Source organism: Acytostelium subglobosum, assembly GCF_000787575.1.
Source record: "Acytostelium subglobosum LB1 DNA, scaffold: scaffold8, whole genome shotgun sequence".
NCBI lineage: Eukaryota > Evosea > Eumycetozoa > Acytosteliales > Acytosteliaceae > Acytostelium > Acytostelium subglobosum.
In genome coordinates this window covers 487,014-509,141 of record NW_012236525.1, presented here as the reverse complement: position 1 = coordinate 509,141, position 22,128 = coordinate 487,014, and the positions used below count along the sequence as shown (strand labels likewise).

Sequence of the window (22,128 nt, the reverse complement as noted above, 5' to 3'; positions counted from 1 at the left end):
TGATCATAACGATGTAATGGATGGCTCAATGTCATTGTCATTGTTTGGTGTTGACAACATATCGACATCGGGGTCATCGAGGAGGTTGGCCAGACCCTTGGCAAGTGTACGGTTCCTCTTCTTTGCAATCTCGGTGACTTTGGTCCACTTGATCGACAGTGACTTGACCAGGAAGCTGGCCATCACTTTGGAGTTCCAATAAGTGATGTGCGATAGGATTGAGATGAAGTAGCTCGGTATACCATTGTTCCAAATGGTGGATCCTTCATCCAACACATAATCATATCTCTTCAGGTCCTTGAGTGATTCATCCTCTTTGTCCTTAATCTCACCACCAACTCCATATCCACCTCCGATTGATGGCACGATATCTCCTACATTGTCTGGATATGATGAGGTGAAGCCAATTGATACTGTACTGTCCTGCGTGATTGTACCGTCCAGTGTGGACAACTGTTGGTGAATTGATTGAGTGGCAATCAAATTGTGCATTGGTTTAGAGTTTGGAGATAGTGATCCAGGTTGAGGTGGAGAAGATATCTGTCCAATCAATCCAGAGAACTTCTTCTTGTATATATCGAATAGAGTAGATGGCCTCTCATGCTGGCCAAGTTCAATTACAACAGGTTTCAGTTTTTGATACTTATTATCAATGAATGGTTCGATGCGATAGGCCTTCAGAATGATTGATTGATAGATTGTTAGTCAATGATCACTCAAATAGTGAACTACTACTTCATCGTCATCAACTTACAACTGGATCGGTTGGAGAGAATATATTGAACCAATTGGAACATTGTGGAATGAGTTGGCGGAAGTCAACATTGCCAAGTGGATGACCTTTCAGACGGAGAAAGATGCCTAGGGGACTGCCCATTGCAAACACATTCTCCACTTGGAATCCAATGTGTTTTGAATGTAGGATATCCCAGACAATGACACTGCCAAGTGAATGACACCATATTGATACAAGTCCTCTGAACTTTGGATGATGATTGATAAACATATTATAAGTTGCATTTATCTGACTGGACACCTCATTCAATATCTCGGTATGATACTCTGGTGTCATATACAACATAACATCCAACAACGTATCATTAACGAATCCTCTGATCTTCTCAATATTGTCCGGGGATATCTTCTCCAAGTCACTAATATTGAAATGTGATAAAGTGTAAGTATAGTATATATCTGAATGATGTGATGTTATTGCCATACCGATCAAGGTTATCCTTTCGTATCTTTGAATGCCATTCAATGATCTTGAACTCTACATTCATTGTATCCTTTGTCAATCTCTGGTGCTCCACAAAGTTCTTTTTCAACAGTTCAACTTTGAATGAATGAATGAATGATTAGATAATTTAAATAACGAGTCAAAGTGATAGATAGATATACGTACCATTCTGTTCAAGTGTTGATAATACTGATCCATTGGTCTGATTGCCCATACCATGTACAATGAATACAAGATGATCTACACAAGGAGTCTCATTATATTCTTTCTGTAGCTTTCTTTGATGACTCTCAATCATACTCTGTTTGAACACTGGGTCAATATCATAACCAGTCTCCAAATGATGATGATGATCTATATTATTAACATATTCTTCATCTGCAACAATTGAATGTAACTCTTGTAGTTCTGTACAAGAGTGAATTGATCCATCCTCACTGTACTTTCTCTTTCCCTCTTTTTCATTATGGTCCTCCATTTTCAATCCAATAAAAGTTGATAATATTACTTATTATCTATCTGTATGTATATAGATATAATTATATGTATGTAAATATGAAAGTATAGTATATTGCTAATAAATTAAAGATTAATACATGTTCATTTTAAATTGAATATCCCAATTTAATTATGACTCACCACTTCTTGTCTTTTTGGGAACTCCCTAGTTTTGGACCTGCCTTTGGTTTCACAAGTTAAAAATAGTCTATTATTATTGGTCAAATATATATCCTCAATGCGATTCGATCTCTCTATCCATGACCAGTTGATTGATTATGTAAGCGCGAACCAACAACCAATAAAGTTGTATTGTATTTATACACTTGGCAAATGACTATCCGTGCTGGACACAACAGCTACCTTGGACGATATCCAGTCTGGCCATTGTTTGAATGGTATACTGTTCTTGACCACTTCTTCGTAGAGTGATGTAATGTCTAACATGTTAGACTGTGTAATGGTCGATGAAGCCATGGCTGGTCTATCGTCATTGTCAGCGTTGTCATCAATGTCATGAGCACCAACACATTGTAGTTTGAATGATATTGCCAACGACCTAAAGTAATCACGTTTGAGCTCCATCAACTCTGTCTCGATACTCTTTACATAGTCGGCAGTTGTCGACGTGCCATGAAGTAGTTCTCTCAAGTTCTGATACTGATAGACTATTTCATTGAGTGATGTCTCCAACTGATTGATCTTCTCATCCTTTGCATCATGCTTCAACTGATTCTCCGTCTCCAATCTGCTCATCTCTGTCATCAGGTATCCATTCTGTGATTGATGTGCTAGAATAGACTCTCTTAACCTAATTATATCTATTGAGCTTGGCCTGCCACTACTGTTGTTGTTGATATGATTGTGATTGTTGTCGTATAACATATTGATACATCTATCCTTCTTCTCATTCTCATCGCGTAGTATCTCATTCTCTCGTTTGACTAATAGTACAGAATTGTCTCTAAGCTTGAGCCTCATGCTCAGCTCACCAATCTTCTCCCTCATCGATAGTATGGTGCGATCTCGTGTCGCTATCTCTTGAGACCAGGTTGAGTCCACCACGGGCATTGACTCGACGGCCGTCGTCAGCTCCTCCAATCTGCCATCCATCTCCTTGATCTTGACATTTCTCTCTGCCAAGTCCTTCAGCAATCTCTGTATATCTCTATCCTTTGTCATTATATCTCTTTTGTTCTTCTTTTCCATCTCCTCATGCTTTGCCAGTGATGACTTTAGTTGATCAATCTCTGTCTCTAGTTTGGCTCTCATCAATCTTTCCTCGTCCAATGCATCGATTGCCAAGTCCTCAGTCTGGACCTGGCCTTGGACCTGGAGTTGGGCTTCAGTCTGGACGTGTTGCGGCTCCGTGGTGACGCCTTGAACATCAGGTGATTGTGCCACTACCATCTCATGATTGATGGGGGATGATGATTGAGGAGTGTCGTCTTGGGCGGAGGTGGGAGGAGTAGGAGTGAATCGTTTGCTGCCACGTGATCGATTGGATTGTGGATTGACCACGACAGAGTATCTCTTGTAATCATTCACTGACAATGCTGACAGCCCCTTGTTGGCATTGACAAAGCTCTCATATGACATGTCTGATGTGAATGGCTTCAATCCCATGCTCTCTCTATTGGCGCTGCTGTTGCTGCTGTTGTTGCTACTACTCTGTGGAGGGTTGATGATTGCCGCGGGCACCTTGTCATTGCTGTGACGTAACGAAGATGCATAGCACTTTTTGAGCTCTTTGAGTCCATCTGTCCAGTAGCTGAGGTCTGATGGTCGCAGCACTTGAAGATTGTATATGCGACCGGTGGTAGCCAGCTCAAAGCCAGAGTCAATCGTTCGAACACTTAGCATGTCCAACAAGTTGATGTAGCCATATGGTTGTGTGTCGCCCTCCTTCTCATAGTAGAACAGCTTTGAGTCCTTCTGTATGAACCATCTCTTCTTATATGCCTTGATCAATCCCTTCTCCCCCTGCTTCCTAAGATAGCCTTGAAGTGGTGTCTTTGGCAAAGCACTTGGTTGCTGTGCATCATAATCATCATCATCAAACACTGGTGGTGGAGATGAGGGTCTGTGTTGTTGTTGCTGATGTTGTTGTTGCTGATGTTGTTGTTGTTGGGGTGATGATGGTGTCTGTTGTTGATTAGACTGTGCTTGTTGTTGCCTCTCAATGTTTGACCTCTTTGCTTCATCACGCCTTGATAGTATTCTGTTTGTTTCATTTGTAAGACGTATCTTTATGGCCTTGAGTTGGTCATGATTGGATGGTATCGCCAATTCCTTTGCATGTGTAGTTGTTATAGTTTTGTAAAGTGGTAATATAGACTTGACTGTACAGTGGGTAGGTATTAGTCAATCAATCAAACAATGAATGAATGAATGACATACGTATGGCTGATGCCTTTGTAGCATCACCTTGTGTTGCACTATCAATCAAAGTGTGTACCTGATCAAGTAGTGCTCTAACTTGATCAAACTGTACATTCAATGGACTCAATGAGAATGAGTCCATATTCTACTACTATTCATTATGATTATTTGTATACTTTTATTTGTACTGAGTTTTTAAAAATAACTCCGACGACGTCCAAAGAAATATAATATCTTTTGGTCCGATGTTGATATGCAAAGTGGGGGTTGTTTGTTGATGATGTCCTGGTGATATTTAGACTTTGAATAGAAAATACACAATGACCTTAAAGAATTATTTATTATTAATAATATTAATAATATATAGTTATCAACATCCAAAAACATCCAATAAGCAAAGTTTCCTTAAATGGTTTGAATTGGATATTACACATTTGAACAACCCACACAATAAAATACTTCTCATCATAACAAGAAGTATATATTAAGAAATAGATAGAGATAGAGATAGAGATAGAGATAGAGTTAGAGATAGAGTTAGAGATAATACATAGACATTAAAATAGCATATAATAATGGATAACTACCTCCAGTTTGTATTGAGTATGTTGTTTTTGAACATCAATCAATCAATCAATCAATCAATGAAAGATTGAATGAATGAATTGGTAACAATAGATTAATGACGATTTATAAATGTATAGACTTACCCAATCATCTAGGACACACATTCGCAAACAATGAAGAGTTGGTCAATAACTTAAAGGAGAGGGAAATGTCTCATGCTACACCTAAAGCCATTGATGCTCTGATGAAGATACCAAGAGGTGATTTCATACCTCATGAGTTGGCTGATGGTGCCTATGCTGACACTCCTGTATGTTATGTTTCTCATTCAACCAAACTCATTATTATGATATTGTACTAACACCTGAATCAATCGATCAACTGTACAATATGTAGTTACGATGCTCCAGGATGGGCTTCAACATCTCAGCTCCACATGTATGTTTGTTTGAGTCCCATGTTAGTGATCCATCTCACTTTAACTAATCATCATCATCATAATCATCATTATCAATCAGATATATATCGTTTGTCTATCAGAGCTGGACATACAACCTGGCCAGAAGTTCTTGGATGTTGGTAGTGGATGTGGCCATATGACATGTGTATGTACATGTCTGATATCCTTGGTCCAATTCACAACACTTGACTAATTGTTGGTTGTTTGAACATTATAGCTTGGAGGATACTTGGTCGGACCTTATGGTGTCAGTCATGGACTGGAGATTGTGGATGAGATCATGGAGTTTGGTAGGAACAATGCCATCAAGTTCTCGGAGAAGTCTGGCATAGACCTATCCAACGTCGAGTTCAAACTTAGGAATTGTTTCCTTCCCGATCCAGAAGAGACAATATATGATAGGATTGTAAGTCTCAATCAATCAATCTATCAAAGTTCTGGAACACATACTCAATCATTCATTCGTTGATTACTGTAGAATGTTGGATCGACATGTCCCAAACAAATGGTCAAGGTACTGTTGAGATCATTGGCACTTGGTGGAAAGCTCATTGCACCAGTGGATGATGAGTTGAGAGTTTACTCCAAGGACAACAATGGCAACATCACAAAGAAGAATCTACTTAGTGTACGATTCTCAGACTTGACCATCCCAACTGATGAAGAACTACAAAGGGCAGAGTTCATGAGTCAAAGATGTATGTACTTTAGATTGATTATGATCGATTGATTGGTCGACTAAAAATCATGATGTCAGCCAAATCATTGAGGATCAATGTTCCAAACGATAATATCTTCCAGTCATATGGCAAACTTGTAAATAGCGACTTGTGTACAGACTTTACATTCTTGTTGTATGACAAACAGATATATGCTCATAGATTGTTCCTCCAGATGAGGACACCAAAGTATTTCCAGACAGTGGAGGAACTCAAGGTTGTTGAACTACCATCAGAACTAAAGTATAATGGATTGATTGGTGTTCTAGAGTATATCTACTCTGCCTCAATGCCAATGGAAACACTCAAGGTACAAGACTTGGTTCAAAGTAGAGAACACCTCACAGCAGTAATGGACGCTGCCAAATATCTAAGTATTGATGTGTTGGCACAGTACTGTCAGGACCTACTCACATTGTACAATGGTGTTGATGTTGAGACTGATGAGAGAGTGCCCATCACAATGACCATGAAGAACCAACTCCAAGCATCACGAGACGATGAGAAGAAACTACTTCAAGTCCAACTATCCGAGTTGTTGACCAAGCCAAAGTCACCTCCAGGCTCAACCATCACGCTATCAGCTGGAGGGTATGTATCCACCACTTTGGAACCATCCCACTCGAATACTCACTCACTCAATCAATCAAACAAACTAGATCCAAGATCATTTGCCACAAGGTGATATTGGAGTGTAGATCAACATTCTTCAAGTCATTCTTTACATCTGGTATGAAAGAGACTTTTAGTGAGTTGATAGAGATACATGGACCATTCGAGTTGGATGACTTTGTGTTATATTTGAAGTATCTATATTGTGGCGATGAGTTCATAATCAACAATGACAACATTGTTGACATCCTACGTATAGCCGACTATTTCAACGAGTCATGTCTCAAGAGTTGTTGCGAACGATTCCTATCCAGCTCCATCGACAATGATAATGTCTGTTTCCTACTTCAAACATCGTCCAACTACAATGCCACACAACTAAAGAGAGTTTGCATCGAGAGAATACTAGAGGTAAGTCAATGTCAAGAATGATCGGTCAGTCTGGCTTGGATACCCATGCTAACCAAAGTGAGTACCTGGCTGTCGCGAACAGAATTATGCAACAGTGTCAATCAGTGAATCGTTCAAACAAATGGACAAAGACCTTGTGGTTGATATTTTATCATTGTGCGTGATCTACTTTAATCAGGTCGCAAAGGCGCCATCCGAACATTCGCTCCCACCACATCATGAGCAATGAGCACTGTGACTTTGGTGAACAAGCAAGCAAGCACAAAAAGACGACGACTACTGCGCACCTGCCGGCAAAAGCAACAGATCACTGAATGATGGATGGTCATTGTCTGACAGACAAGCAGACACACACTCACAAACAATCATTTGTACAGAATACACACCTCACTTTTAATTTATTTGAATGAATAGTGTTCAAGCCAATCAACAAAAACCATCAATTAATTTTACTTGAATTCAAAGGTTTTTTGGGTGTCCTCTCACTCTCATTCTGGATGCAAAACCAACCAAACACCACAATACCCCAACAACATCACAAAGATAGACGCACCATTCACATCACACCAAAGCTGACCTTTTGAAAGAATTGAATCAACATCATCATCATTCACACATCTCAATCAAAGGAGGACCTCAACACAATCAATCAACCACCTTGTTTGTTTGTTTTGTTGTTATTGTTATTAGTTAACTAATATATATCATCAAGACAAAGACGAAAGTTGTACATTAATATATTTATATCAAACAAACTTGTAATAACAAACCAATTCAATCAATCAAATCAATCAAATCAATCAAACATTCAATCTTATCCATTATAAAGTATTAGTAATATCTAGCATTATAAGTTTACAGACATGGCCTATAAGAGTCAACATGGAGTTGACGACATGGTTATGTTGTCAAAGATTGCCAACGATACCATCCTTGACAATTTGAAGAAGAGATATGGTGCCGATGTTATTTATGTAGGTCATCATATGATTGAGCGACAGATCAAGATCATAATACTCATACATGTACATGTACATCATATAATATAATACTAGACATACATTGGTAATGTGTTGATCTCAGTCAACCCATTCAAACAGATCAAGAACTTGTACTCTGAGCGAAACTTGTTGGAGTATAGAGGCAAGTTCAGATATGAGTTGGCACCACATGTATATGCTGTGGCCGATGACATGTACAGGAACATGTATGCTGAGGGTCAGAGCCAGTGTGTTATTATCTCTGGTGAGTCTGGCGCTGGAAAGACCGAGGCCGCCAAGTTGATCATGCAGTACATTGCTGCGGTCAGTGGCAAAGGTGTCGATGTATCTCGTGTCAAGGACGTCATTCTCGAGTCCAACCCTCTCCTCGAGGCCTTTGGTAATGCCAAGACCTTGAGAAACAATAACTCATCCCGTTTCGTATGTACTCCATTCAATCAATCAATCAGCTTGACTCGTCCACTAACATTCATTCAATCATACAGGGAAAGTACATGGAGGTACAGTTCGACGGCAAGGGTGATCCAATTGGAGGAAGAGTAACCAATTGTATGTTATATCCATTTTTGATGATGATGATGATGTTGGAACATGTTATTGACTAATATTATATCCACAAATCTTCAGATTTATTAGAGAAAGTAGGTCATATTCAATCAATCCTATCGATCCAATCAGTCCAATCAATTCAATCCAATCCAATCCAAACAATATATCTAACATACTCCATTACTTTAGTCTCGTGTAGTCTATCAAACCAAGGGAGAAAGAAACTTCCACATCTTCTACCAGTTGCTGTCTGGTGCCAGCGCTCAGATGAAGAGTATGCATCCACTGGCACACACATCCAGTCCATCATTCCAAACTGACTTACTAACATCATAACATAACAGATGAGCTCAGATTAGAGTCACCTGACAAGTACCAATATCTTGCATCAAGTGGATGCTACAGTGTCGATGGTGTCGACGACAATCAAGAGTTCCAGGACGTCTTGAAGGCCATGAAGGTCATTGGTGTCACTGATCATGAGCAGAAGGAGGTCTTTAGACTCGTGGCCGCTGTTCTCAACCTTGGCAACGTTGGATTCAAGAACAACAACAAGGATGAGGCTCAAATCGACCAGGCAACTAGAAAGCGTAAGCATCATCATGTCCAACACTCACTCAATCAAACTCACACTCACACAATCAAACAATCAAAGCATTGGAGACCTTTGCATTCTTGATGCAGACTGATGTACAATCATGTGAGAAGGCACTCTGCTACAGGACTATCTCGACAGGTACTCAGGGAAGAAGTGCCCGTGTCAGTACTTATGCATGCCCACAGAATGCTGAGGGAGCATACTACAGCAGGGACGCACTTGCCAAGGCCCTCTACAGTCGTCTCTTTGACTGGATCGTCTCCAAGGTCAACGTGGCGCTGGGCTACAAGGGTAACTCCCAATCGCTGATGATTGGTATCTTGGACATCTACGGCTTTGAGATCTTTGAGAAGAATGGCTTCGAGCAGATGGTCATCAACTACGTCAACGAGCGTCTGCAGCAGATCTTCATTGAGCTGACGCTCAAGACCGAGCAGGAGGAGTACTTCTCCGAGGGCATCCAGTGGGAGCAGATCGACTACTTCAACAACAAGATCTGCTGTGACCTGATCGACGCCAAGAAGCCCGCCGGTATCCTTACGCAGCTGGATGACGTGTGCAACTTCCCCAAGGGAGACGACGAGAAGTTCCTCCAAAAGATGAATGAGGCCTTTAGCGGCCACGCCCATTATGCTTCGTCGCAGCAGGCGTCGCGCAACTTCACCATCAAGCATTATGCCGGTGATGTCGAGTACTGTACCGAGGGCTTTGTCGACAAGAACAAGGACCTGCTTTTCAACGATCTTGTAGAGTTGGCCGCATGCACACAGAGCACCCTTATCCCACAGCTCTTCCCAGAGATCAACTCGGCCAAGGACAAGAAGAAGCCCACCACCGCCGGTTTCAAGATCAAGGAGTCAATCGGTGCTCTGGTCACTGCCCTGTCGGCCTGCACACCCCATTACATTCGTTGCATCAAGCCCAACGGAAACAAGCGCGCCAACGACTTTGACACATCGCTCGTGATGCATCAGGTCAAGTACCTGGGTCTGCTCGAGAACGTGCGTATCAGACGTGCCGGTTACGCCTACCGTCAGACCTACGACAAGTTCTTCTACCGCTACAGAGTGGTCTGCAAGGAGACCTGGCCTAAGTGGACGGGAGGCTTTGAGGCCGGCCTGCGAGGCCATCCTCAAGTCCATGGACATTGACAGCAAGCAGTACTGCAAGGGTAAGACCAAGATGTTTATCCGTGCGCCAGAGACCGTGTTCAACCTCGAGGAGCTGCGTGAGCGAAAGGTGTTCATCTACGCCAACAAGCTACAGCGCTTCTTCTTGCGCTTCACCCTCATGTCCTACTACTACTCCATCCAGAAGGGCGCCAACGACTCGGCTCAAGAACAACAAGGAGCGTCGTCGTCTGAGTCTCGAGAGACCATTCCAGGGCGATTACATGAACTACCGCGAGAACTTCCCTCTGAAGGACCTGGTGGCCAAGAACGGCAATGAGAAGATCATGTTCACTCCATGCAGTCAACAAGTACGACCAGACGTTCACGTTGCCTAACGTCGTGTCCTCCTGCTGACCGACTACGCCATCTACTTCATCGCTGTCGAGAAGAACAAGGACAAGGAGGACAGAAAGAAGCGTCCCTGGATCTACGTCCAGAAGAGACGTCTTTTGCTGACCAATGTCACATCACTAGAGCTGAGTCGCTTCTCCGATGGCTTTGTTGTCATCAAGACCATGACCGAGCACGACCAGATCTTTGAGTGTCGCAGAAAGACAGAGTTCATCGGCACGCTCATGAAGGCGTTCAAGACAGTCCGCGTCAACTACAGCAACACTATCGGTGTGGCCATCAAGGCCTCCAAGCAAGGAGGCAAGGGCAAGGAGCGTAACATCAACTTTGAGAAGGGTACCAAGCCAGACACAGTCTTCAAGGGATCCAAGGTGCTGGCACCAAACGACGGTCTGCCCGCTGAAACCGCACCCAACCTCATTGCACCCGAGTCGCTGCCAGTCGTCTCGATTCCAATGTACCGTCCGGCGATGAACGCCAAGGTGGCTGCCAACAGCCACAGCGTGGGTGCCGCCCATCCAACGGCCAAGGCCCTCTATGACTTTGATGCCGAGTCTCCACTGGAGCTTACCTTCAAGGAGGGTGACATCCTCACCGTCATCGACCAGTCCAACGGTGACTGGTGGGACGCCGAGCTGCGTGGACGCAAGGGCAAGGTGCCATCAAACTACCTGCAGATCACCAAGGCAACACCACCTGTCCGCTCGCCACCAGGTCCAGCTAGAGGTGCTCTTCCACAGCCAGGAACAGGTGGTCCCACAAGAGGTGGAGCTCCAACTAGAGGTGGTGCCCCAACCAGAGGTGCACTCCCAGCTAGAGGAGGCATGCCAGCAAGGGGAGGCGCAGTGGCCACTCGCGGTGGAATAACAAGATAACGACAACACCTTCCAGTCAGTGGTCATCCTACTTCATTCTTCACGCTCTATTTATTTACCAACCAATCACAATACCAGTAACAACAACCAAAGATAACAACCTTCTTCTACTTCTTATTCTTCTTCTACTACCGCATTCATTACTCACAAACGGATAATAAACCAAGTCTGATGATGTCCAAACATTGTAATAGGTGTAAGGATGATGGGATAGATGAATGTTTGCTTGCTTTACTTTTGGTTCTTCTGAGCAACCTTCATCTGATATGATACGTCTCTAAAGACAGAATCTCTGTCAAAGAAACCGGTGAAAGTGTAGGACTTGCCGTCCTTGGTGTTGACTTGCATGGCGTTGAACAATATTGCAACCTTGGTCTTCTTGATCTCGGATATACTGACCAAGGGTACCGAGACACGTTGTCCAAGCTTGACTCCAATCTCCTTCAACAAGTTATGGAAGCCAACATATCGACTACTAAGTACCAATATTCCAAGTTGTCCATTGAGTGAGCAATGATAACCTATGATTGATGATGGTTAATTGGATGTATGATTATGATTGGCCAATGCTTTGGTTACTTACGGTCAATGACAAACTCAGACTCTGGGACTACATTGATAATCTCTGGGAGGACTTGATTGCTCTCTGATAACTCGACAACACCATTGACTTTGTTTACAAAGGATCGCGCCTCTTTGTCAAACTCCATTCTGGTGCTGAGAACACCAATGATCTGCTCCTTGGAGATGGCATTGAGTTGTCCAGACTTTGAGCTACTACCAAGTCTTCTCTGGTTATGTAGGTCGATCAAAGCAGTCGTGTCCATCTCTGATGCAGTTAGCAGTTGGCGAAGAGGCGTCACTCTTTCCTCAAGAGTCGGTGTAGGACAGCCTGCTCCTCCACGATGGAATAGGGACATCAGGTCCTTCAAACAGTTGTTGATGATTGATATTTGTTCGTTGGCCAATATATTGTTTGGTACGTGGAATGATGCCCTCTGGTCACTTGGTCTTGGAATGACAAGGTATATCATGTCCTATGATTGTGAACGAGTTTGTTAGACAATGTGGTATGGTTGAGTATGGTCAGTGAATACTTACATCGACCAACTCTCCCCAGAGCTTGCGAATGAACTGCTTGAAAAGGGGCTCCTTGATTGTACTATAGAGCTCTTCAATCTTTGGCGATAGGAAATCCTTGATTGATGTCAGTATTTGCTTCTCATACTGCTTGTTGCTATTGTTGTTGGCTGTAGACTTGGTGGAGCTGTTGAGATTGCCACTGCTACCACCACCGCCACCAACAGAGGATATAGGCTGTGGACTGGTGTTGACTGCCTCGTACAATCCTCCATCAGAGGGATTGGTCGTGGACACAACCTGTGAGTCTGGATCGATATCAGTATCCTTCATATGACTATTCAACAATGAAAGGGGAGGATTGAACAGGACATCCTGGAATAGGAAGAAGACATAGTTCTTCATCTATTTGATGGTTCGGGTGATGTATTAGTGCATGATGTTAGGTTTGATCGATTGATTGATAGTTACTCTGGTTGTCAACAATGTCAATGTGGATGTGTAGAGCTCATTGATTGTTCGGAGGGATTCATCAAGACATATCTTGAAGGAATCGGTAACACATTGCTTGGAGACATCGTCCAACTGTGCACCTTGCTCACTTTGAAGATGTCTTGCCAGTTCCTTGCCAAGTTTGGAACCATATGTCTCGAGACGTGATCTGGACGAGTCTATGTTGTTGAGCATTACACATGGTTCAGGATTCAATGTGAATAGGTTTGGTTTGCCAGGTTGCTCCAGCTCTGTATGCTCGATGAAGTGTTCGAATGAGCTGGAAACACTACGGCAATACTCAATGATCTCTATGGTCAACACCTCGAGCAGTTGAACGAATGAGAATGGATCAGGTAACCACGACAGCGATCCAAAGTCCTTGATGGTATTATCACATGCCTGGAAGAACTGTACAAATGATGATGAGATTCCTGATGTGATTGATACAGATTTCTGGATACTTGGATGTTAGTTGGATAGATTGATTGTAATGGAGCAGAGCATACCTTGTCATCACTTGATAGAGCAGACTTTTGTGTGTTGTGTAGTTGGACCTTGATCTCTTTGAGCAACCTGTAGACGTAGGTGATGAATAACTGCTTGAGGGGCAATGGCTTGAACATGTCACCGGATATCTTCTTGGTGAAGTTGTAATAGTCCAGTAAACGTCGGACGAGACTGAGGATGTTGGCATTGTACGGTGCCCAGTTGCAAAAGTCTTCGATCACTCTCATGATACAAGGACCCCATGCATCGATCACATCACATGTTATCTTGATCTCCATTGGGAATGCAGACTCGAACTGGATGGTATTGTTGACCTCCTCTTGAATGATGGCCATGACCTCGACCAACATCTTGGTGATTGTCTCTGCCTCCTTGATCTTTTGGCTCTGTTCCAGTGTCGTGAAGCCCAACGACTCAATGTTCTCATCAAACTTCTTCTTTGACTCGTCACGAATGATCTGTGACAGGAGTTGATTGAACATCGTTGACGCTGGCTTTGGTTTCTTATCCAACAAAGCCTGCAAGTGAATAATATTCTCCAATGACCTTACCAAGGTCTTGAGGCTATCTCTTGGTTTGTTCTAATATGATTGATTGAGGGTGAGTGGAATGATTCCATGAGTGATTAATTGATCACAATAATACATACATTTGGGAATGACTCGTAGTACCTTCCAACGTTGTACTTGATCTTTGGAATGAACTTGTCGAGAGTGTTCTTCAACAGTGTATTCTCGGCCACAGTAAAGATAGGCTCCTCATCCACACCACCAACAATATCAATCAATGATGATGTAACATCCTCCAACTCTACAATGAATCTCTTCTCAATAGAGTACATCTCCAACATCTGTTCCAGTTGTCTATATTCATGGTATGATTGTTAGTTTACCTGTCGCGACTTCATCCATTCACCGCCATGATACATTACATTATCAACGCGGTCAAACGACCAACTCCGAATCGAATACAATATTGATTGAGTAGTGATCGATGTGGTGGATAGATCCACTCCATTGAATCTGGATCGTCAACGTCGTTGTCATCCAGGTTGTTGGGGTTCTGACTGTCCTCCACTATAAAGTTGAGCAATATCTTGAAGAGATTGACATGGTCCACAGGTGCCTGCTTGCTCGGGTCAATATTGTTGTCGACCAAGCTCTCTGATGTGTTGTCGACCTTGTCCATCAGTCTGGTGAGGTACTGATTGGTCTCTGTGAATTGATACTGATACTCCACCAACAAATGTAGACGACCTTTTGAGGGCAGTGAGTACCACATATCCTTGGGCTCCGAGTCCTCAAAGTCCTTGGTGTTGATCTCCAACTTGCCCAACAATGTGTCGCTGCACTCGACTGGAGTCGAGGAGTCGGTTGGAGCACCACTGCTCATCAATGCCAACTCCAACTTGCACTTGGGCTGCTTGATCTTGAGCATGAACTGTGAGTTCCAAGATGGTTGCTCGTCATTGGACGCGTGAGTGTTGGTCCTGATGCGCTGGGAAGGAGTGGACACAATGCAATAGTGATGATTGCCTGCCATCAGTTGGTCGTCATCCAGACCATCCGCTTCGATGATGGTCAGGAACACGACGCCATAGAAGCAGTCCTCCTTGAAGATAATGCTGCGCATCAGATGTGTGATATGTGTCAGCTCACGCCTCCTCCACTGATCATAGAGGGCGGGCAGGCCTCCAAAGGCCTCAGTGTTGTAATATGGGTTGGTCTCGAGTGGTGCCTGTAGTTGCTCACATCTGTTCTTGAGCTCGATGAGCAGTCCCTCATCCTTGTATGAGTTTATCGTGAGGACATTCTTTGTTATGCCCTTTGCCTCTGTATCATCAATGGACAACTTCTGTTGCAGTCTATTAAGGAACTGTTGTCTATGATACATTGCCTGCATCTGCATGGATGGTATCGAGTGTGTCAAGCATGATTGCACCAGCTCGAATAGCAGAGTCTATTTGATGTCAGTGGTTAGTACATGGACACGGCCGTTGTCTCAGCGCAACCCAACATACCTTCTTGTTGCGACTGGTCGTGTATCTAAACTTTTGGGCAAAGTTGTCAAAGGGAGGATACTTGTTGACTTGGATCGTGGCATTGTTGGACCGCAGATGATAGTGCGATAGTAGTTTGGTCGGGTTAAGAATTACGCCACGCTCACCATTCTTTGGTAAGTAGAAGGAATAGTCTGATGCGAACAACTTCCTCGACGATGACTTTGACAACTCCTTAAAGATATCGCCAATCACAATGCTCTGTTGTTGTGTCAACTTGACCATCTTGGATCCCTATGTATATATGTTTGTTGTATGTTAGTCACATGTCCGATCCATTGATTGATTGATTGATCATACGTCTTCGATGATCTCGAAACAGAGATGAAGTTGATCGACTTGCTTGGGCTTCTTGAGGTAGATGGTGGTCGAACCATTGTCCGTGTCAAGTTGGTAGGACATGAGTTGTCTGTGTGACTCGAGGATGATGAACCTCTGCTCCACTGATGATGTACTTCCTGCTGATCGATGCATCAGTTGAACTGCATTGTTATCAATCGCTTCGAGTAGTCCAGGATGTGCCAATATCTGATCGATCGTAGAGAAGAATATACCTGAACTACGCTTCAACTGTGACTTCTTCTTCTTGATCACTGCCAGCTGATATGTCTTGAAGAAGTCCTCATCTAGACAATGGACCATATGGGTCAGTGAATGTGAGGCTGGTATTATGACTAAGATCACTTACTCATTGATAGTTTGGTCTTGAGCTTCTCCAACAACTCTTGAATGGTATTCTCTTTGGACACTGTGATCATGAGAAGGTTGTTGCAACCAAGTTGTTGGTAGTCCTCAATGTCAATGATGAGCTTCATCGCGAATGGGTTGGTCTGAGCCATAGATGTTGGTGTACTTGGCTTGTTCTTGGATCCATCCATCAATGGTGTGTTGTTCTTTGACTTCTTTCCATTGCCATTGCCATTGCCATTGCCATTGGCACTTGATGCCGACTCTCCATTGCCATTGCCTGATGCTGAGGTGGCCGATGACTTGGTGAGTGGTGAGAGTGAGCGGATACTATTGGTCAATGATGCGCTCAATGATGAAGAGTCCAGACCAGAGTTGATTGATTCCACTTCGTCATCGACCTCATCGTCACTGTCATCATCTGATGCTCTATCTGTTGCCGTGGATTTGTCCAAACCACCATGTATACTCCACTGATTGACCAATATACCAAATGCCTTACTCCTATGTATGAACGACGCAAACAAATACTTCTTCTTTGATGTTCTAATCTCTATTGCATTTGGTAAATAGAATGATCCAATCTTCTTCTTGATCCTAGTGATATCCCTAAAGTGTATCATAGTCTATGGATGGATGTGGCGAGTTAGGATATTGGTCAATCAATCAATCAACCATATTACTGATCAGTACCTTCTTGTTCTTTGCCAGATGGGATGGACTTCTAAAGCATAGATAGCTTTGGGTAATGTACAGGGTGCCATTGTGTGACATGCTAAGTGTCTTCTTGCGCGATTGTTTGGTGCAGTAGCACTCAGAGATGACTGTCTCACTATGAGGCAGGTCTGGAAACCATCTGAACAACAATGGAATCGATTTCTAAATCAAAAGTATGAAGCCAGTTAATCAATCAATCAATCAATCATACCATGGTCCATCACTCCATCATACCATTGTAGTTGTGTCGGACTCGGGTACCAACTCGAATGAGATTGTTAGCTCTCCAGTGTTGTCATCGCCTTTCTTGGGACGAAGTTGGATTCGTCTTTGGACTGATGAGAATCCAGATGATGATGATCTGGATGCTCCACTATCAGTCAACTCTGTAAACTCGCTATTATTGTTTGTTCTGATCTCTGATGTTATTGGTGCCAAAGGTACCACTGCCGATGCAAACACCTCACCACTCTTGAACATCTCCCATGTCTTGGCCTTGACCTCCAAATCACCTGCTGGATATACATCCTCATTCACCTCACTAATAACAATTATTGTTAATCTATCTATCAATCAATCAATGATGGTAAACATACAATATGAATGTCTCTTTTTGGAATTCGACCAGGTCACCTCCATTGACATACTTGGTCTTATACTTGTTATTGTGTAATTTGAACTTGACTGGAAATATTTTGATTGGTTATCCATGTGGGTGGATGTCAGTTCTGGAACAATCACACATGTGATTACAATGACTTACCAAGTATCCATGTCTTCTTCTTCTTCAAATGTTTACCACCAGTCACTGTGACAAGTAGTTTCTCTTTGACCATTATGTGTTTGATTGATTGATTGAATGATCCTTGTGTCGGATGGATCAAATGTGTAGTATATAGTAAAGTATTATAGAGTTATAAGGAATAATAAATATAATGAACTAAGAATGATGATATCTAATCGAGAGGTGGAGTGAGGGAATGATCATACCACCCTCTTACCGCACTGTAAACTGCTGATCGTGTGTGTGTTATGTGAAAGCTGATTGGTGTGATAGTGATTAGTGAGTGTTGTTCAGCAAAGAGATAAAGAAGCTAAGTGTGTGAATGTTTATATATATCTGTGTGTTTTGATGTATGATTGAATAGACACGTCTCCTGTTTGTTGTTGTTTTCAGATAAATATTGTTCAAGTAATCAAGTAAGTGTCAATTGTTGGTGAGTGTGTTGTGATGCAAATAGAACACAAATAAATATTTGTTTGTTTGTTTGTTTGTGTGTGAAGGCCCAATGAGTGCCCCCATCAATGTGGTCTCCACTCACAAGCATGTGATTGAATTTATCTGAATCGTCGTCGTCATTGTCTTGCCCATAACCACCAAAGGGGCTTGTTTTGTTTTGTTTTTTGATCAAAAAAGTGATACAAATCAAATGTTTACTCAAGATCTTGTTTGAAACCAAAGAAAGTTATCGCACTCGTGTCTTTATTCGTGTTTCGTCTTGTCAATGGTTGACCAATGAGACAAAGAGGTCAATCTCTCTGATCATTCATGAATTACAGGCATCCCAAGACTTCTGTCCTGTGACGATTAGACGAGGTCCTTCACCAGTACCATCACTACTTATACTGTTGGCGCTGTATCTATGAGCAAACATAATATTTACAAATCCTTGTGATTCAAGTAGTTGTCTTAACTCATCAGATGTGAACATGTAGAATTGATGACTCTCTTCAATGTGTTGCTCCGCCTCCTCCTCAATGTCACCATCCATGTTTACAAATATATCATGTTGATTCCATATTGAACGATCGTGATCCAGTCGTACACTGGACATTCGTTTGACTCTTGTACCATTGACAACTTGGCAATGCTCTGTATGTGATTGAAAGTGTGACATTGAGCCCAAGAAGTTGGATACATCAAGTATTATAACGCCACCAGGCCGCAGAGCTCTATACATATTATCCACTGCCTGTTGTTGATGTTCAATTTCTGTCAAGTATTGGAATGGTCCATGAATCGATGCAATCATATCATATTTGTTATGTTGGTTCAGTTCCAAGAAGCCAAGTTTGAATACATTGATCTTGTTGTAGTTGTTGTCGAGTGTTCTTGATTGATGCTGTTGAGCCACATTGTAATAATCATCATCTGGTTCATAGGCATCGATATGTTGCCATTGTGAAGACTGCCATTGATTGAATAAACGACCAAGTCCACAACCAATGTCAAGTAAATGATTATAATATTGTTGTTGTTGTTGATGATGTTGATGTTGTAGTTGTCTGTAAATATGTACAATGTCATCTATGAATTGCATCAACATATCACAATCATGTTGACGTTGTTGTATAAAGTTAAAGTATATAGAGTCACGATCTCTCCATGACTTTGTGTTGTTGTTGTTGTCGTTGGTGATATCTTTCAGTCTTGTACATAGTACTGGACCATCATCATTACTAGTAGTATGTGATGTTTGAGTTGATGTTGGTGTAAGTGCACCACCTGAACCATTATTATTAATCATTGTTGTAGTTGTTGTGTTGATTGAAGTAGTCTGTATCCATGTTCAGCAATGAAAGCATTCGTTATTACTGTACTGGTATTAATGCTAATCACTACTGCTATGATCACTCAAGGTTATATATTACTCATAAGGTTGTAGTAGTCGTTGACCAAAGTGAGAACCTTCCTCGATTCTATGTCATTGCACACCCACAAGATATCTTTGATGTGATTGACGTGTAAACACTCAAACACACCACACTGTTACCATTCGCAAGTTTATCTCGATAACATTGTTTGAAACAAGAATCTTCATTGAATAAACATAACTCTTTCTAAATCATTTAATAGATAATTGTAAATAAACATGTTTGACATATCTATTATTAACTGTTTCAAAAGATGATGAACTTCGAATCATTGATTAAATGCCAACTAATTGATCAAGCTCGTTGTTCAAGATGTGATGTGAGTGTGGGTGAAAGTAGCTCAAATAATATCCAATACCAAATATCCAAATTTCCAACTTGATCTCCAGAGTCCTGGTACTTTTTTGTAAACAACAAGACTCTGTTACTCTTTTGGTATTGTTAACTCGACCGATCATCCATCCTCATTCATTCATTCACTCATTCATTTATAGTACATACATATACCATCGCACTTATATTTGCAGGCAAACTCACACTCATCAACTCCACTAACACTAACACACAGATTGTCCGACCATGCAATCAAGGGTGTCAACCCATCAACATCACCGACACCATCATCATCATCATATCACACCACACACACTACACCCATCTTGAAAGCTTCTGTCTGTCTGTCTCTCTGTCATATCAGGTCAATATTGATGATTGATTGACACTATACAATACTACATCACTCTGTCTATTCATTCCGCGTGTGTATACTGCCATCACGAATCAATGAAAAGGAGGACACATATGTACATATACACCTATTGTAGACCAATAACACGACTACCCTAATCATTCATTCAATCACATCAACAATAATCTTTCATACTACTCATCATCAATCAATCAATTATTATTATCATTATTATTCACATATTGGATACATAATATCCATTTATTATCCATTATATATATTTATTATCCAGGAATATAATAATTATATCGAAATATATATAGAATGAGGATAAAGGATCAGTTCTTAAACACCTTCCAACAGGTGTCTCCGAATAACATGGCCGTGATATCATTGGCCATGTGGTTCGTGATGAACATCTCCACTCTCATACTCAACAAATATATTTATGTGTCGCTACACTTCACCTACCCCGTCAGTCTGACGGCCATTCACATGATGGTGTGTTCCATCGGCTCATACCTGGTGCTGCGCGTCTTTGAAATGACGCCACTCGTGCCAATCTCGATGCGCGAGCAGCTCAAGACAATCCTGCCGTTGGGCGCCCTGTTCGCCTTCAACATCGTGCTGGGCAACGTCAGTCTGCGCTGGGTGCCCGTCAGCTTCATGCAGACGGTCAAGTCGTCCGTGCCCCTGTTCACCGTGGCGATGCAGACCATGTTCTTTGGCAAGCGATTCTGCCGCAACACCTACCTCTCGATGATCCCCATCGTGGGCGGTGTGTGTCTGGCGTCGCTCACCGAGGTCAACTACAACCATTATGGCTTCTACGCGGCGCTTCTGGCGTCGATCGTCTCGGCCCTGTTTGCCATCGTCTCGGGCATGTCGCTGTCGACACAGCTCAACGCCATCAACCTGCTCTACTACATGGCGCCCTGCTCCTTCCTGTTGCTGACGCCACTGGCTCTAATCTACGAGCTGCCCACCATCCAGGAGAAGTGGGACAAGTACGGCGAGGTCGGCCCCGTCGTCATGCTGCTGATCAGCGGAGCCATCGCCTTCATGCTCAACGTGTTCACCTTCTTGGTGATACGCTACACGTCACCACTGACCTACACGGTCAGCGGCAATCTCAAGGTGGTGCTCAGCATAACGATATCGGTGATCATCTTCCAGAATGAGGTCAACTTTATGAATGGCATCGGGTGTGCTGTTGCCATTGCCGGTGTCATTTGGTATAGCAAGATTAGATTCGAGGCACAGAACCAACCAAAGGAAGACAATAAAGCTTAAAATCATATTATTATTATCAACATTTTCTCCAGATCTGGAGACATTATTATTATCTGTTTGTTTGAATGAGTCGTGGTGTTGAAAATGAATGAAGAATGTTCAAAAGTTGAAAAAAGTGGTTGATTGACGAAAATCGACAAGTTCATTCAAACATTCATTCATTCACTCTATCACCATTGTATATTGTACAAAAAGAGATAGAGATAGAGATATATAGATATATAGAATGACTGATATTGGGAAGAGACATTTAGAAGAGGAAGAGGAGGTTGACGACGACCTTCAGAAATGGGTACCACTGAAAGAGAGAAAGATGAGAAGATTGAAGATGATTCAATCAACATTGAGTAAAGATAGTAAATCAAAAGATGACAACAATGATGATAATGATGTATATAATAGTAATAATAACAGTAATAGTAATAGTAATAGTAATAATAATAAGAAAGATATAAAGAATAATGAAGAAGATGAACCTGTCAAACAACCAACAAAGAGTTTGATTGATCAGA

General features: G+C 42.2%; 10 protein-coding genes across 10 annotated transcripts; 5 read left to right on the top strand and 5 right to left on the bottom strand.

The window, feature by feature from the left end:
- Positions 1–3: 3 nt before the first annotated feature.
- Positions 4–1,454, bottom strand: SAMD00019534_045900 (hypothetical protein; the record flags this gene model as incomplete). Its single annotated transcript, XM_012900080.1, has 4 exons — positions 4–675; positions 755–1,154; positions 1,222–1,336; positions 1,406–1,454. 4 exons carry the CDS (start codon positions 1,452–1,454, stop codon positions 4–6), a joined length of 1,236 nt encoding a protein of 411 aa, XP_012755534.1.
- Positions 1,455–2,056: 602 nt separating this feature from the next.
- SAMD00019534_045890 (hypothetical protein) lies at positions 2,057–4,162 on the bottom strand (the record flags this gene model as incomplete). Its single annotated transcript, XM_012900079.1, has 2 exons — positions 2,057–4,030; positions 4,139–4,162. The coding sequence occupies 2 exons, from the start codon at positions 4,160–4,162 to the stop codon at positions 2,057–2,059; spliced, it is 1,998 nt and encodes a 665-aa protein (XP_012755533.1).
- Positions 4,163–4,895: 733 nt separating this feature from the next.
- SAMD00019534_045880 (hypothetical protein) lies at positions 4,896–6,910 on the top strand (the record flags this gene model as incomplete). The annotated part of the gene is made up of 7 exons (XM_012900078.1): positions 4,896–4,997; positions 5,084–5,125; positions 5,206–5,292; positions 5,365–5,553; positions 5,626–5,845; positions 5,905–6,457; positions 6,526–6,910. 7 exons carry the CDS (start codon positions 4,896–4,898, stop codon positions 6,908–6,910), a joined length of 1,578 nt encoding a protein of 525 aa, XP_012755532.1.
- An 875-nt stretch (positions 6,911–7,785) lies between these two features.
- On the top strand, positions 7,786–10,188 carry SAMD00019534_045870 (hypothetical protein; the record flags this gene model as incomplete). Its single annotated transcript, XM_012900077.1, has 7 exons — positions 7,786–7,863; positions 7,945–8,310; positions 8,376–8,439; positions 8,518–8,531; positions 8,629–8,713; positions 8,784–9,029; positions 9,095–10,188. 7 exons carry the CDS (start codon positions 7,786–7,788, stop codon positions 10,186–10,188), a joined length of 1,947 nt encoding a protein of 648 aa, XP_012755531.1.
- A 31-nt stretch (positions 10,189–10,219) lies between these two features.
- SAMD00019534_045860 (hypothetical protein) lies at positions 10,220–10,486 on the top strand (the record flags this gene model as incomplete). Its single annotated transcript, XM_012900076.1, has 1 exon — positions 10,220–10,486. The coding sequence occupies one exon, from the start codon at positions 10,220–10,222 to the stop codon at positions 10,484–10,486; it is 267 nt and encodes an 88-aa protein (XP_012755530.1).
- SAMD00019534_045850 (hypothetical protein) lies at positions 10,431–11,435 on the top strand (the record flags this gene model as incomplete). Its single annotated transcript, XM_012900075.1, has 2 exons — positions 10,431–10,517; positions 10,599–11,435. The coding sequence occupies 2 exons, from the start codon at positions 10,431–10,433 to the stop codon at positions 11,433–11,435; spliced, it is 924 nt and encodes a 307-aa protein (XP_012755529.1).
- A 231-nt stretch (positions 11,436–11,666) lies between these two features.
- On the bottom strand, positions 11,667–16,886 carry SAMD00019534_045840 (hypothetical protein; the record flags this gene model as incomplete). Its single annotated transcript, XM_012900074.1, has 10 exons — positions 11,667–11,956; positions 12,019–12,472; positions 12,537–12,920; positions 12,987–13,418; positions 13,517–14,098; positions 14,167–14,380; positions 14,449–15,476; positions 15,538–15,810; positions 15,877–16,202; positions 16,265–16,886. The coding sequence occupies 10 exons, from the start codon at positions 16,884–16,886 to the stop codon at positions 11,667–11,669; spliced, it is 4,605 nt and encodes a 1,534-aa protein (XP_012755528.1).
- Positions 16,887–16,929: 43 nt separating this feature from the next.
- SAMD00019534_045830 (hypothetical protein) lies at positions 16,930–17,816 on the bottom strand (the record flags this gene model as incomplete). Its single annotated transcript, XM_012900073.1, has 4 exons — positions 16,930–17,142; positions 17,215–17,521; positions 17,577–17,664; positions 17,744–17,816. The coding sequence occupies 4 exons, from the start codon at positions 17,814–17,816 to the stop codon at positions 16,930–16,932; spliced, it is 681 nt and encodes a 226-aa protein (XP_012755527.1).
- A 714-nt stretch (positions 17,817–18,530) lies between these two features.
- On the bottom strand, positions 18,531–19,508 carry SAMD00019534_045820 (hypothetical protein; the record flags this gene model as incomplete). Its single annotated transcript, XM_012900072.1, has 1 exon — positions 18,531–19,508. A coding segment is annotated over one exon (978 nt), but the record flags the coding sequence as incomplete, so codon positions are not given.
- A 1,118-nt stretch (positions 19,509–20,626) lies between these two features.
- On the top strand, positions 20,627–21,610 carry SAMD00019534_045810 (hypothetical protein; the record flags this gene model as incomplete). Its single annotated transcript, XM_012900071.1, has 1 exon — positions 20,627–21,610. A coding segment is annotated over one exon (984 nt), but the record flags the coding sequence as incomplete, so codon positions are not given.
- Between the last annotated feature and the right edge of the window lie 518 nt (positions 21,611–22,128).